Raw genomic sequence first — 12,978 nt, forward strand, 5'->3', positions numbered from 1 at the left:
CCAGAGTGGACTTCATGGGAGACGACCAAGGAGGACACCACTGTTGAAAGGAAATCAGAAAAAAGCCAGACTGGAATTTGCAAAAATGCAAGTTGACGAGCCACAAAGCTTTTGGGAAATGTTCTTTGGACAGATGAGACAAAACTGGAGCTTTTTGGTAAGGCACATCAGCTCTATGTTGGTAGACTCAAAAATGAAGCATCCAACCAAAAGAACACTGTCCCTACTGTGAAACATGGAAGAGGCTCAGTTCTGTTTTGGGGCTGCTTTGCTGCATCTGCCACAGGGTGTCTTGAAGTTGTGCAAGGTCAAATGAAATCTCAAGACTGTCAAGGCATTCTGGATAGAAATGTGCTGCCTAGTGTCAGAAAGCTTGGTCTCAGTCGCAGGTCATGGGTCTTCCAACAGGACAACGATCCAAAACACACAGCCAAAACCCCCAAGAATGGCTCAGAGAAAAGCGTTGGACTATTCTGAAGTGGCCTCTATGAGCCCAGATCTGAATCCCATTGAACATCTGTGGAAGGAGCTGAAACATGCCATTTGGGGAAGACACCATCAAACCTGAGACAACTGGAGCAGTTTGCTCATGAGGAGTGGGCCAGAATACCTGTGGACAGGTGCAGAAGGCTCATTGACAAATACAGAAACCGTTTCATTGCAGTGATTGCCTCAAAAGGTTGTGCAACAAAACATTAAGTTATGGGTACCATCATTTTTGTCCAGCCCTATTTCATTAGTTTGTTTTTTAAAATACTTCTGTTAATTAACAACTCAAAAGTAATGGCTGATTTTGATTATTTAATTTTCAATAAATTTTAATTTATTGTTACTTTTGAACGTTTCAAGTCATTTCAGTGAGCATTGTGGACTTTCTTTCTTTTACTGAGGGGTACCAACAATTTTGTCCACCACTGTATGTATGACTGTGCACATTTACAAGAGGAGACAGAAATTCAGAAATCATCATTCATTTATTTTCTAATCACTACAGATAAATCCAGAGCAAAACTGGCATCTGATTCTAATTCTCTGTGACAATCTGCTAACTACTAGGTGACACATGAAAGGATACTTTTGGGGTCCAGCGTACACCACAAATGCAGCAGCAAAGGCCTACTTCAGTACACATCCAAGGTATCCGAAAGAAAATACAGTATGGCTATCTTATGAATAAAGACGTACAATAATCAAAAAAAGGAGTGACAACAGCAAAATTGTATTTACACTCTGAGAATCACAACATTTTGGCTCTCTATCCCCCTGCTGCCCTGCCGAGGTTCATTTTGCTACCAAGACCTAACCTCTCCATGATTCCATAGGCCTCATTCTATATCAGCTTTAGAGTTCTGAGTGGGCCACCATCCCTGAAAGTAGGATATAAAGTTATTTGAGGAATAACTGACTTGGCCTAAAACATTTTGGTGGTGACTTGCTCATCCACTTATACATTTAAGTAACTGTACCTCTGAAAGGTGAGGTCATACTCCAACAAGCCTTACAAGAAATTGTCCTCATGTCTGTAGGAGCTGTGGTATTTTTCATTAGATGTGACAAAACTAAGAGCAAGCAGCTGTGAAGTCCTCAAACAAGCAGCAAGAACTGGTTTGGGAATGAAGGAAAAAACAGACATCCTCTGTCTTACGGCCAGGCATGCCAAACAGGATGTCTAGTCTCTTGTAGGAAATTGCCCTGGTTACCAATGAAGACTACTTCACTGCTTTATTTTAGTTAGTTGTATTAAACATAAGTAAAAAATCGGAATGCCAACACACATCAGTTTTCTCTCATGCTGAGTTGAGACTGACAGTTGGAGGACCATCTTCTGATGCTGATGCTGGGATTCAACAAAGGGGATGAAGTTGCCCGTCATAATTTTTCATAAATATTCATGTGTTAGCCATCATTAGTTACACATTTCAAGACTTAAAATGAGCCAGAGGAGTGTTTTTTCTGACTTAATGTCTGGCCATTATTTTTGAATGAACCCTTGTTGATTCCTCTGTCAGGTTACTTTTCACCTAAATGTAGGATCTTTTCTGTTTGAAAGATTTTTATAGACCTACAAATTCACTTTAGGACAAGGTTCAGGAAAAGGTTTGTTTTCTCTGAGGTGTTGGCGGATACCTTCCCATCTTCTGGTGCGGGGATGGTTTGTGGAATGCCTCTAAAAAATTACTTTTGCTGACAGATGATCATTTGAGTGTTGACTTGATGTTATACTTAAGAGCAGAATCAGTACATTCAGGAACATTGAAGGTTGCAGACAAGTATAAGATGACGTGGACAAACTCCTTTCTGACTCCTTTGTTATATTTATTCTGACAGTTCATTCTTTCACTGAAATTCTGGCAGTTGTGTTGTTGGCATTGGGTTGTGTGTGTGTCTAGCTGGGCCGATTGAGGATGCTCGACATGGATGGAACAATGGGAAGAGGCGGAGCAGCATCGACAGGTGAGGCCGGGTCGGAGCTTTTAGAGCCGTGAGGGGCGGCTCCGCGGCCGCTGTACTGACCAATGAAGGAGCCGTCCTCATTGAACTGAATGTCAACACTGTCTCCGTATTCAGCCAAAGAGTCAACGCTCCCCAGTTTACTGTCCTCACACAGAGATGGCTGGCTGTCTGAACGCTTCTCATCTCCATCACTGAAAAATAACCCAAAAAAGAGAAAAGATTAATGATCTGTGTCATTTTAATGATCTTACAATCGTAGCAGCTTTCAAATGAATGATTGAAATGGTTGTAACCCTTGTGCTACCTTAGATGACCCCACCCTTACATTGACGTGTTCTCCCTACCATGACAAAGGTGGATAAAGGTGGAAAGATTTCATGTTATCCATGGACACCAGTGAAGATCACAAATCATTGAAGAAAAAAGGTTCAGAGCACTGTCTAGTGGGTCTAGATGACCCAACTCCCAATGTGAAAGTGCCTAGGATAGCACAAGGGTTAAGAGAATTTTTTTTATGTTTGTTTTTTTTTAAGTTAAACATTGGAGAGATAACAGAACCAGCTCTTTGTCTCTGTGAATTACTGACAAGACTTGCAGATATTTACATCACTGCTTTGCATTACAAGAACAATTTAAATGAGTTCCTGTTTTTCATTCATTCATTTTTTTCATTCATTTTCTATTCCATTTTGTCCCTTTTGGGGTCACGGGGCTGCTGGAGCCTATCCCGGCCACTTATGGGCAAAGGCAGGGGATGCCCTGGACTGGTCGCCAGTCAGTCGCAGGGTAGAATGTCCACAATCACACACCCATGCACACTCACACTCACGGACAATTTAGAGCTGCCAATTAACCTATGAAGCATGTTTTTGGACGGTGGGAGGAAGCTGGAGATCCTGGAGAGAGCTCACGCATGCACGGGGAGAACATGCAAACTCCACACAGAAAGGTCCCCCATTGATGCTGTTTTTCATGTCCCCCAGCTGGGACTTGAACCAGGGGTTTCTTGTTCTGAGTCAAGAGCGCTAACCACTGCACCACCGTGCAGCCCTTCCTGTTCCTGTTTTATTTTAAATTTGTATTTGAAGTGAAATGCAGAAAGTTTTTAGTTGTTATCTTGTAACTGTAGGGATTTGCTGCTTTTGTGATTTGTCTGGAGAGTCTGAAGAGGAAGACGGCTGCCAGTCCCACAGACCTTCAGGACTGTGTAGACCCGCAATGCTGGATTGAATAGGAAGGCCAGAATCCAGCATAGTGGATCTTAACAGACTGGATTCTGCCGTTCTTATTCAATCGCAGCCCGACCCACAAGTAGGTCGTGGTGCTTTGAAATAGATCCTGTTTTGTTCCAGGGTCTAATTCATTTCGCCAACATCCCACATGTACATCTCAGACTTCTGTCATCTGCAGAAACACTCAGATGACCTTACAGTTTGGGTGTGACAGAGATGAACAAGAGACTGTGTTAAGAGAAACAGTGGACCTCTATTGTGTTTAAAAAATGATCTGATATAGGTCAAAAGGAGATTAATGTTTGTTTGTTTTTTCAAAAGTGCAGTAATGTCAAATCCTATCTTATCTTAAACAAAAAGAATTGGGAACGATTGGAGAATAAACTCCTTGGAAATACATGGGTACCTTTTTGAAAATACCTTCAAAAAGGGACAAAGCAGAAGCTTAAAGCCTTAACAAACTATGGTGGAAGGATGGCTCTGTTCTGGGTTGTCCTTTAAAGCTGAAGGATGCTTTATAGCAAGAAAGCCTCCAAAACAAAGTGTTTTCTTTTGTCAAAGGCTTCTTCAGCTCTATTACTGAAAGAATTCCTTCCTGCCTGAATAATCTTAGAGAGTGATCTACCCAAACCTCTTATTTCTGAGGTGAAATTGGAACAAAAAAGTATTTTTATCTGGTATAACTGGTACAAATTATTATTGTTTACACCATTTCCTTTGGATACCTAATTAATACACTCAATTTTCTGTTTTAATATAAATCAGAGTGAATATGTGGACTGCAAAGATTTTAAAGACGCATTCTGATGAAAATTATGTTTTGCTCTGTTTTTGTAACCCTTGTGCTATCCTAGGCACTTTAACATTGGGAGTTGGGTCATCTAGACCCACTAGACAGTGCTCTGAACCTTTTTTCTTCAATGATTTGTGATCTTCACTGGTGTCCATGGATGACATGAAATCTTTCCACCTTTATCCACCTTTGTCATGGTAGGCTGAACACGTCAATGTAAGCGTGGGGTCATCTAAGATAGCACAAGGCTTAATGTGTTTAGTGGCTTTTTTCTGATCATGGAGCATGTATATTTATAGAGATTTTAGATTAAAACTCAAATTTCTGAATATTTCTTATTTAAATTGTTGTGAACCAGGAGCAGACGAAAACATTCTTTTTAGGCTGGCTGGGCCATAGTCTCCCTGCTCTGCTCCATGCTGATCATCACCTGCAGACAAGTAGATCCACGAACGTTTTTGTTTTCCTCGTAAGTGTAGAACAAGCTCTGCTGCTAACATCGGACTCGGCTCTTTATTTTAAAAACAATAAAGTAAAGCTTTTTATTAGGAATCCAAACAATTTAGTATAACTGTTAATAACTACAAAATAAACATAGCCAAATATTTCTATGAAGACTCTCATTTATCCAGGTAGATTCCATCATAGTAGTAGGTTTAAAGGCCTTCATCTGGACTTGGTTTTTAAAATTGTAGACATTTCATCTCTTATCCAAAATGCTTTGTCAATTCTTAAATAGCTGGTAATAGAGCTGGTTTATATGTGCAGATGGGGGAGGAGTCAGACCTGAAACTGGATAATATTGTCAGCCTAGAATACATGGTTTCAGGTCGTTATGAGTCCTTTGTCCTCAGCTAGGGTTGGGGTGACAGTAGCTACCCTCCCCAACCTAATCATCTCTTTCAGCTGTTAATGGTTCGGTTTGTTTGGGTTTCAGAACACTGATGTAGATGGATGGAAGAATAAACCTGAGACCACCATTCTTATTAGGTTTCTCTTTCTAGACAAAGATGGTTTCCTTCACTCCTCGCTCAAACCATCCTTTCTCTCTGGCTAAAATTCGGACTTCACTATCATCGAACGAGTGGTTCGTGCCCTTCAGGTGGAGGTGTACTGCAGACACAGGTCAACTTGAGTTGGCTCTGTGATGTTGGTAAAGCCACAACACAGATCATCATGTCAGGAATTCACAAGTCAAACATCTTCAGCTGAATTCTGACGAGACTATCGTGTCTTATGATGTAACTTCCCTATTCACCTGCTGCATTCCCACCACCGAGGCGGTGATTGCAGTGAGGAAGAGATTACTGCAGGACTCTAAGTTACAAGAAAGAACCAACTGCAAACTGCTGGAAGTGTGCCTCAAATCCACATATTTCCAATTCAGGGAAAACTTCTACAGGCAGAGGCATGGCTGTGCTATGGGCTTGCCTATCTGGGCCATTGTGGCCAACTTGTACATGGAAAAAGTCGGGAGAAGAGCCCTGGACTCATTCCCAGGTGCTACTCCAAGCCACTGGTTCAGATATGTGTACGACACTTGGGTCAAGATCAAAATCCAGGAAGTAGAGGCGTTCACAGATCATATCAATGCGGTCGACAAGAACATCAAGTTCACCAGGGAAAACACAAAGGAGAACATCCTAGCCTTTCTAGACTGTGCTGTGATCATTGGAGAGGACAGACAGCTCCAGGTTGAAGTGTACAGGAAGCCTACTCTCACAGAACAGTACCTGTTACTTGACACAAACCACCCTTTACAGCACAAACTAGGCGTTATCAGGACATTACAACACAGAGCCCAGGAGGTGCCCACAAGCTCTGACAGAAAGAAGAAAGAAGATCAACATATCTGTCAAGCCCTCCGAACCTGTGGATATCCCAATTAGGCATTCACCAAATCCCAACATATAAGAAAACAACACAAGAAGGAACAAGAGCCTAAAGGGAACAATGTTTCCATTCCTTATATCTCAGGCCTGTCTGAAAAACTAAAAAGGATTTTCAGACAACATAACATCCCAGTTCATCTCAAACCTGTTACTGTAATACCCTCAGACAAAAACTGGTTCATCCTAAGGACAAAATTCCTAGCTACAAACAGAGCAACATTGTGTACTCTATCATATAACTATCGAACGGCCACCTACTCACTCTAAGCTGACTCACTTTGTACCTGTCACTGACCAAACTGTCCAAGAGACCATCACCCGTCTGAGCTCGTCTACATGCTGCCTTGATGTGTTACCCACTAGATTTCTAAAGTCTGTCCTGAACAGTGTGTTGCCATCAATTACTCAAATAGTTAACATGTCTCTTCAATCTGGAATATTTCCAGAGGCCTTAAAAACTGCAGTCATTAAACCTCTCCTGAAGAAAAACGGTCTTGATCCCACTGTACTGAATAATTACAGACCTATCTCTAATCTGCCATTTTTAGGAAAAGTCCTTGAAAAAGTTGTCTACCAACAGCTCACTGATTTTCTCTTATTAAACAATTCATTTGATGTTTTCCAGTCAGGTTTTAGACCCCATCATAGCACAGAAACTGCTCTTATCAAGGTAACCAACGACATCCGCCTGAACACTGATGATGGCAAAGTCACTGTCTTAATCCTGCTAGACCTGAGTGCTGCCTTTGATACTGTTGATCATGGGATCCTTTTGCACAGACTCCAAGACTGGGTTGGCATCTCTGGATCTGCCCTAAGTTGGCTCAAGTCTTATCTAGAAGACAGGAAATATTTTGTTGAAATTGGGAGTTGTGTCTCAGACTACATGGCCTTGACTTGTGGTGTGCCCCAGGGATCGATCCTGGGACCCCTTCTGTTCAACCTCTACATGCTGCCACTAGGGCAGTTAATACGCAGTAATAACATATCTTATCACAACTATGCAGATGATACTCAGATCTATGTGTCACTGACAACAGGTGAATATGGGCCGGTGGATTCACTCAGCCACTGCCTCCAACAGATCAGTGCGTGGATGCAGAACAACTTTCTCCAGCTAAACTCAAACAAGACCGAAGTTATTATTTTTGGCCCACAGAAACAAAGAGAAAGTCTCAGCAGCTACCTTCATTCTCTGTCTCTTAAACCCTCAAATCAAGTCAGAAATCTAGGGGTAATCATGGACTCTGACCTGAACTTTAACAGCCATATCAAGTCAGTAACATCAGCGGCATTTTACCATCTGAAAAACATTGCCAAAATCAAAAACATAGTGTCAAAGCCAGACCTGGAGATACTTATTCATGCATTTGTCTCCAGTAGGTTAGACTACTGTAACGGCCTGCTCACCGGCCTCTCCAAACAAGCTGTAAAACAGCTTCAGTACATCCAGAATGCTGCTGCTCGAGTCCTGACCAGAACCAGGAAGTATGATCACATTAGTCCTGTGCTCATGTCTCTGCACTGGCTCCTTGTACCTCAAAGAATAGACTTCAAAGCAGCTCTGCTTGTGTACAAGTCTCTCCATGGCCGAGCACCAAAGTACATCTCTGACATGTTAGTGCCATATGAACCATCTCGTACTCTGAGGACCTCAGGGGCCGGCCTCCTATTGATTCCCAGAGTCAGAACTAAACAAGGGGAATCAGCGTTTCAATATTCTGCAGCTAAAATCTGGAACAGCCTCCCTGAATTCGTAAGACAGGCCTCTTCTGTGTTCATGTTCAAATCTAGACTTAAAACATTTCTGTTTAGCCGTGTATATGACTGAAAGGTCCTATCTGCACTTTTCTTTCCTTTCCTTCCTTTATTTTTAAATCAGTTTTCAATTATTTTTTTTTTCTTTTCTTTTAAAGTAAATTTTATGTTGATTATTTCTATGATGTATTGTGATTTTAATGCATTCTTCTGTTTTGTGAAGCACCTTGAATTACTTTGTGTATGAATTGTGCTATACAAATAAACTTGCCTTGCCTTGCCTTGCCTATCCACTGCAAAGAGAACGGCAATGAACAGCATATAGGAGAAACCAAACAACCTCTACACAAACGATTTTACCAACAACGCAGAACCAACCCAAGTAGACCTGAGTCTGCAGTGCATCTCCAGCTGAAGGACACAAACCACTTGTTCGAGGACAGTGAAGTCCGAGAGAAAGGATGGCTTGAGCGAGTAGTGAAAGAATTCATCTTTGTCAAAAAAGATAAACCTTCTCTAAATAAGAATGGTGGTCTCAGATTTATTCTTCCATCCATCTACAGTAGTGTTCTGAAACCCAAACAAACCGAACCAGTTTCAACTAAGTCTTTAACAGCTGAAAGAGATGACCAGGTTGGGGAGGGTAGCTACTGTCGCCCCAACCCCAGCTGAGGACAAAGGACTCATAACGACCTGAAACCATGTATTCTAGGTAGACAACACTATCTAGTTTCAGCTCTGACTCCTCCCCCAGCTAATTCAGAATGAATAATAATAATGATAACACATTTTATTTAAAAGGCGCCTTTCTGGGTACTCAAGGTTGCCGAATAGACAAAGCCTTTTAGATAAGAGGTGAAACCTCTTCTAACTTTAAAAACCAAGTCGAGATGACAACCTTTAAACCTACTACTTGATAGCCAAATATTACAATGCTACTACACTTTGAACTTTAAACTTTGTTTCTTCCATGATTGGTCAATTTTGGATGTTCTCAAAGCAAACAGTGCTGCCCATTTCTTTTTTGGCATGGGCAGCACTGTTCATACATGTCAAATAAAATAATGTAATGACTGTATTCTGTTGGTGGAAGAGAAAGCCTGAAGGTCCCAGTGCAACTTTCTCTAATTTCACCGACACAAACACAAACTTTGCTAAAAATCACAAAGATTGTGGCACGGGGGCTCAGTTGTGTCTCACCAGAATGAACAGGATACAGCAGATAAAGAAAATGGATGATTGGAGGAATGGATGAACTGATAAGGATTGAACAGGGTAAACTGAAAAGCACGATCAGGGGGTGTTCCAAAAAGCAGGTTATGCTAGTTACTACGGTAAGTTTGAGGCTAAGGAAGTGAATAACCTCAGCTTTCGGTTCCAAAAATGGAGGTATGTTTCAGGGTAGGTCAAGTTGCCATAGCAACTCATGCTCTGAACATAACCTGGTCTGGAGCAGGTTTAGTTGAAGGTTAGTTTGTTTTCACAGAGGTGAAGCAGCATGGCGTGTCCATTTGAAGATGATTTAGTGGATGAAGAAGCTCAGATAATACTTTTTCCACCATGAGAGGGTGATAAGACCACATATGGATGTTGGAAAGATAAACTTTTTACTTTGATCTAACTTAATTATTTGCTTCAGTTATGATAAATCATTTATTTAGTTAAGTCAGCTTAAAAAAAACACGTAGTTTTCAGACAGTTATTTTACTTTCATTCAAATTAATTCAAGTAGGTGGAACTTTGGTGCTGCTGTTAGATCGGCACCGCAAGGAATTGTGGGATACCATTCCCTTTGCCTGTCTGGACGGATTTAGGTTTAAGTGTGGGTTTTTGACCAAATGTGTTTAGTTGTTTTACTGGGTTTCGCCTAGTTATTTTGTCCTGTTATGTTTAATTCTTTCTGCACCATGAGTGAGAGGGAGGAAGAGGATGATATTATTAAGCACCTCTAATGCTGCTTCCTGTCGCAAGAACAGACGATAAAGTTATGATAATGGAATGCATGGTTTTTATTGTAAATCCACATTGTATCTTTCATTTAAATTATATAAAAATAAGAAAATCTGCAGCCTCAAACCAAGACCTATAAGAGTTCAAGAAGTACAATAAATTAAGATGGAAAAACATTTAATTTTGAGTTGTATAAACAATTATTGGGTTGCATGGACTTAAGAAATTAGGTTGAATAAATTTAACTCATTTACTTGTTACCAATTGAAGTCATTCATTTAAGCTGGATAATTTATATATACATGCGTCACAATGAAATTAGAAATGAGATAGAAACTCGTGTGTTTACTTTGTTCTTTTTCTCCAAGCAGAAACTCTTTCTTTTGCTGATGATGCAGCCGTATTACTTTTTTGATGGACGTATAATTTTCATACGCCGTCATTAAAATCTCAGACTCCGTCTCACTAAAGTATAGCGCTCTCTTTTTTTTTTCCATGCGTTTCCAAGTTGAGCGTAAATACGCTAACTCATATCCAGTCTTTTGGAACCAACAAACCCAGAGTAAGCAAGTTCAGCCAGAGTTCAGTCTTAAAGTCAGGGTAGTTTAAACGTGCCTTCTGGAATACCCCCCAGGAGTCTGTGGCACTGCTGGTCCGAATCGATGTCGTTTTAACAACAAAACAGAAGCAGGTAAACAATGGTTGAAAATGAAAGAGAAAGTTGACTGCCTTACCTCTCCAGCGATCTGTCAGCAGGAAATGAAACAGGCCAAGATAAAAAGAAAAGATGCTTCATTAAAAACCGACACTAAAAGTTTAACACTTCCTGCTTTTCTTTAGGTCTGCACTAACCTAGACCTAAAGAAAAACCAAAAAGAGAAATTGTCCTATTGGATCAAGACATGTTTGAAAAATCAGAAAAACTTCTATTGAAAAGAAACGTTTGCTCACTTACCAACTTGTGTTACATTTGAATAGGTATAATCATAAAATCAGCCTCCTGGTCTTGTTTCAATCAGTTCACTGATAGTTGAAGTTACCCAAAAATGTCAGTTTTGCCTCTTTGGTCTCCTAAATGCTTTGAGAAAGATTCTATTATATAGAATCTATTTTTTCTATTTTCTTTGTAGCACAAAAGGGTGCAAAGTTCTATGTTAAATTCTAAAAATTAAGAAGCAGGACTCATTGAGAAAAATAAGAAAAAAAAAATTTAAACTTCAATGAAAAAACACACAAAAACATTAATTACACAAATAAAAGACAAAGACATAGACAATAAATACACAAATAAAAATACAAAACTGAAAAAATTACATTTAAAAGAATCCAGAAGATTGAATGAAGTCTGCAATGAAATAAATACATGAATAAACAAATTAAAATAAAAAGTTAAAACAATAAGAAAAAAAGTAAAATCACCAGTAAAATAATGAAATAACAATTCAACCTAAATGTTGTCCAAAGTTTTATCCGTCTTTAAAAAAATCAAAATTTAAATAACACTCAAAACATGAAAGCCTGCACTTTAAAACAATGAATCTATAAAGGCCATCCACTTTCAGCACAAAACATATGAGTGAAAAACCCACAAAAGTTCAGATTTAAATGTCAATAAAAAAGAAAAAACACAAATGAACCTCAAAAGGATTTAGTGTCAATGAAAAATGAAACTAAAAGTCTTTGTAGTGGAGTTCTTCAGATTTTTGAGCAGGCTCTTCCAAATATGAAGCAGTGTGTTTGAACAATGTCACCAGACCTGCTCCTGAGAAACTGAAGGTGCTGGGAGTGTGGTGTGTGTTGCATCAAGGAGTCCAGTAGTGAGCCGCAGACACAGCCGCGCCCAGGAACCATTTGGTGGTTCAACCCCCCAATCCAACCCGTTCAGCAGGGTGGCACTGCATTGTTTAAGTCTTTGGTATGACTCAGCCTGGATTTGAACTCACAACCTTCCAGTCACAGGGTGGACACTCTACCTCAAGGCCACTGAGCTGAAAGATCAAGAGGAACAAATTCAAAAATGATGCAGATATCACCCACCTGTACTCTCCAAAGGTTTCATCTTTCATTGGCCGAGCCTCATAGTCCACCTCCTTCTCCTCTTTGACCTTCACTGTGGGAAAAACTTCAATAATCAAGAACATGAAGTGACAAAACTTTTGTGCTGAAGGGTTTTTGTGAGTACCTGCATATTTGCCTCCTTTTCTGCGCTTGACAAGGCAGAAGATAAATAGTATTAGAACAAGCAGCACAATGGCACTGATGAGTCCCGTCAACCAGGCCAACCCTCCAGGCATCTCTGACGGCACTGGGGGACACGGAGACGACGTTTAGAATCAGGGATGTAAAGAATAACAGGTACATATCAAAACATGAAATGTTACTGAGGGTCAGAATCGGTTCAAAAGCACAGATGCAGACACGATTATGCTGGTGAAAAGATATAGAAAATAAACAACTGATTTCTGGTAAACTTTGTTAGTTTCTCTTCCTGGTGTGGGTTTACTGTCTTTGCCTTATATGTACATGTAATTTAAGGAAAAGCCAATCACAAACTTGCTTTTATCATGTCAAGTCACTTACAGAGGGCTGAAGGGGAACTACTGCCACGGATTCTGACCACAAGCAGAAAAGTATGGATTAGCTATCAAGCTATTAACCTTGAGTCAAAAGTCTGGAAGTCCTTTGAAATGTTCAAAAGAATCAGGTCACCCTTAATAAATCAGCTGTGGTGTGGAAAACATACAAAACTAGCAACACATGGAGTACAACAGATCTGGCACAACAAAGGCAGCACAGGATTGAAACAAAGGGAAAAGGGTCAGCATGAGGCTGTAAGAGCAGCTACCTTCAAGCTGATAACTCCAGCTGTATTTAAAGGTTATAACTGAAGCTGCATTGC

General features: G+C 40.2%; 1 protein-coding gene across 2 annotated transcripts in view; it reads right to left on the minus strand.

Annotated features, from left to right (window-relative positions):
• Positions 1 to 955: 955 nt before the first annotated feature.
• Positions 956 to 12,978, minus strand: part of LOC101164215 (neural cell adhesion molecule L1.1) — a 50,764-nt gene continuing 38,741 nt past the window's right edge. For both annotated transcript variants that reach the window (XM_023957040.1, XM_023957039.1), the window contains 4 exons: positions 12,262 to 12,384; positions 12,117 to 12,189; positions 10,814 to 10,825; positions 956 to 2,645 (listed from right to left, as the gene is read on the minus strand). In XM_023957040.1, coding sequence (XP_023812808.1) covers positions 2,387 to 2,645; positions 10,814 to 10,825; positions 12,117 to 12,189; positions 12,262 to 12,384 — 467 coding nt within the window. In that variant the 3' untranslated portion in view covers positions 956 to 2,386. The remainder of the gene's footprint in view (positions 2,646 to 10,813; positions 10,826 to 12,116; positions 12,190 to 12,261; positions 12,385 to 12,978) is intronic.

This window comes from Oryzias latipes, chromosome 7 (genome assembly GCF_002234675.1).
Source record: "Oryzias latipes chromosome 7, ASM223467v1".
Lineage (NCBI taxonomy): Eukaryota > Metazoa > Chordata > Actinopteri > Beloniformes > Adrianichthyidae > Oryzias > Oryzias latipes.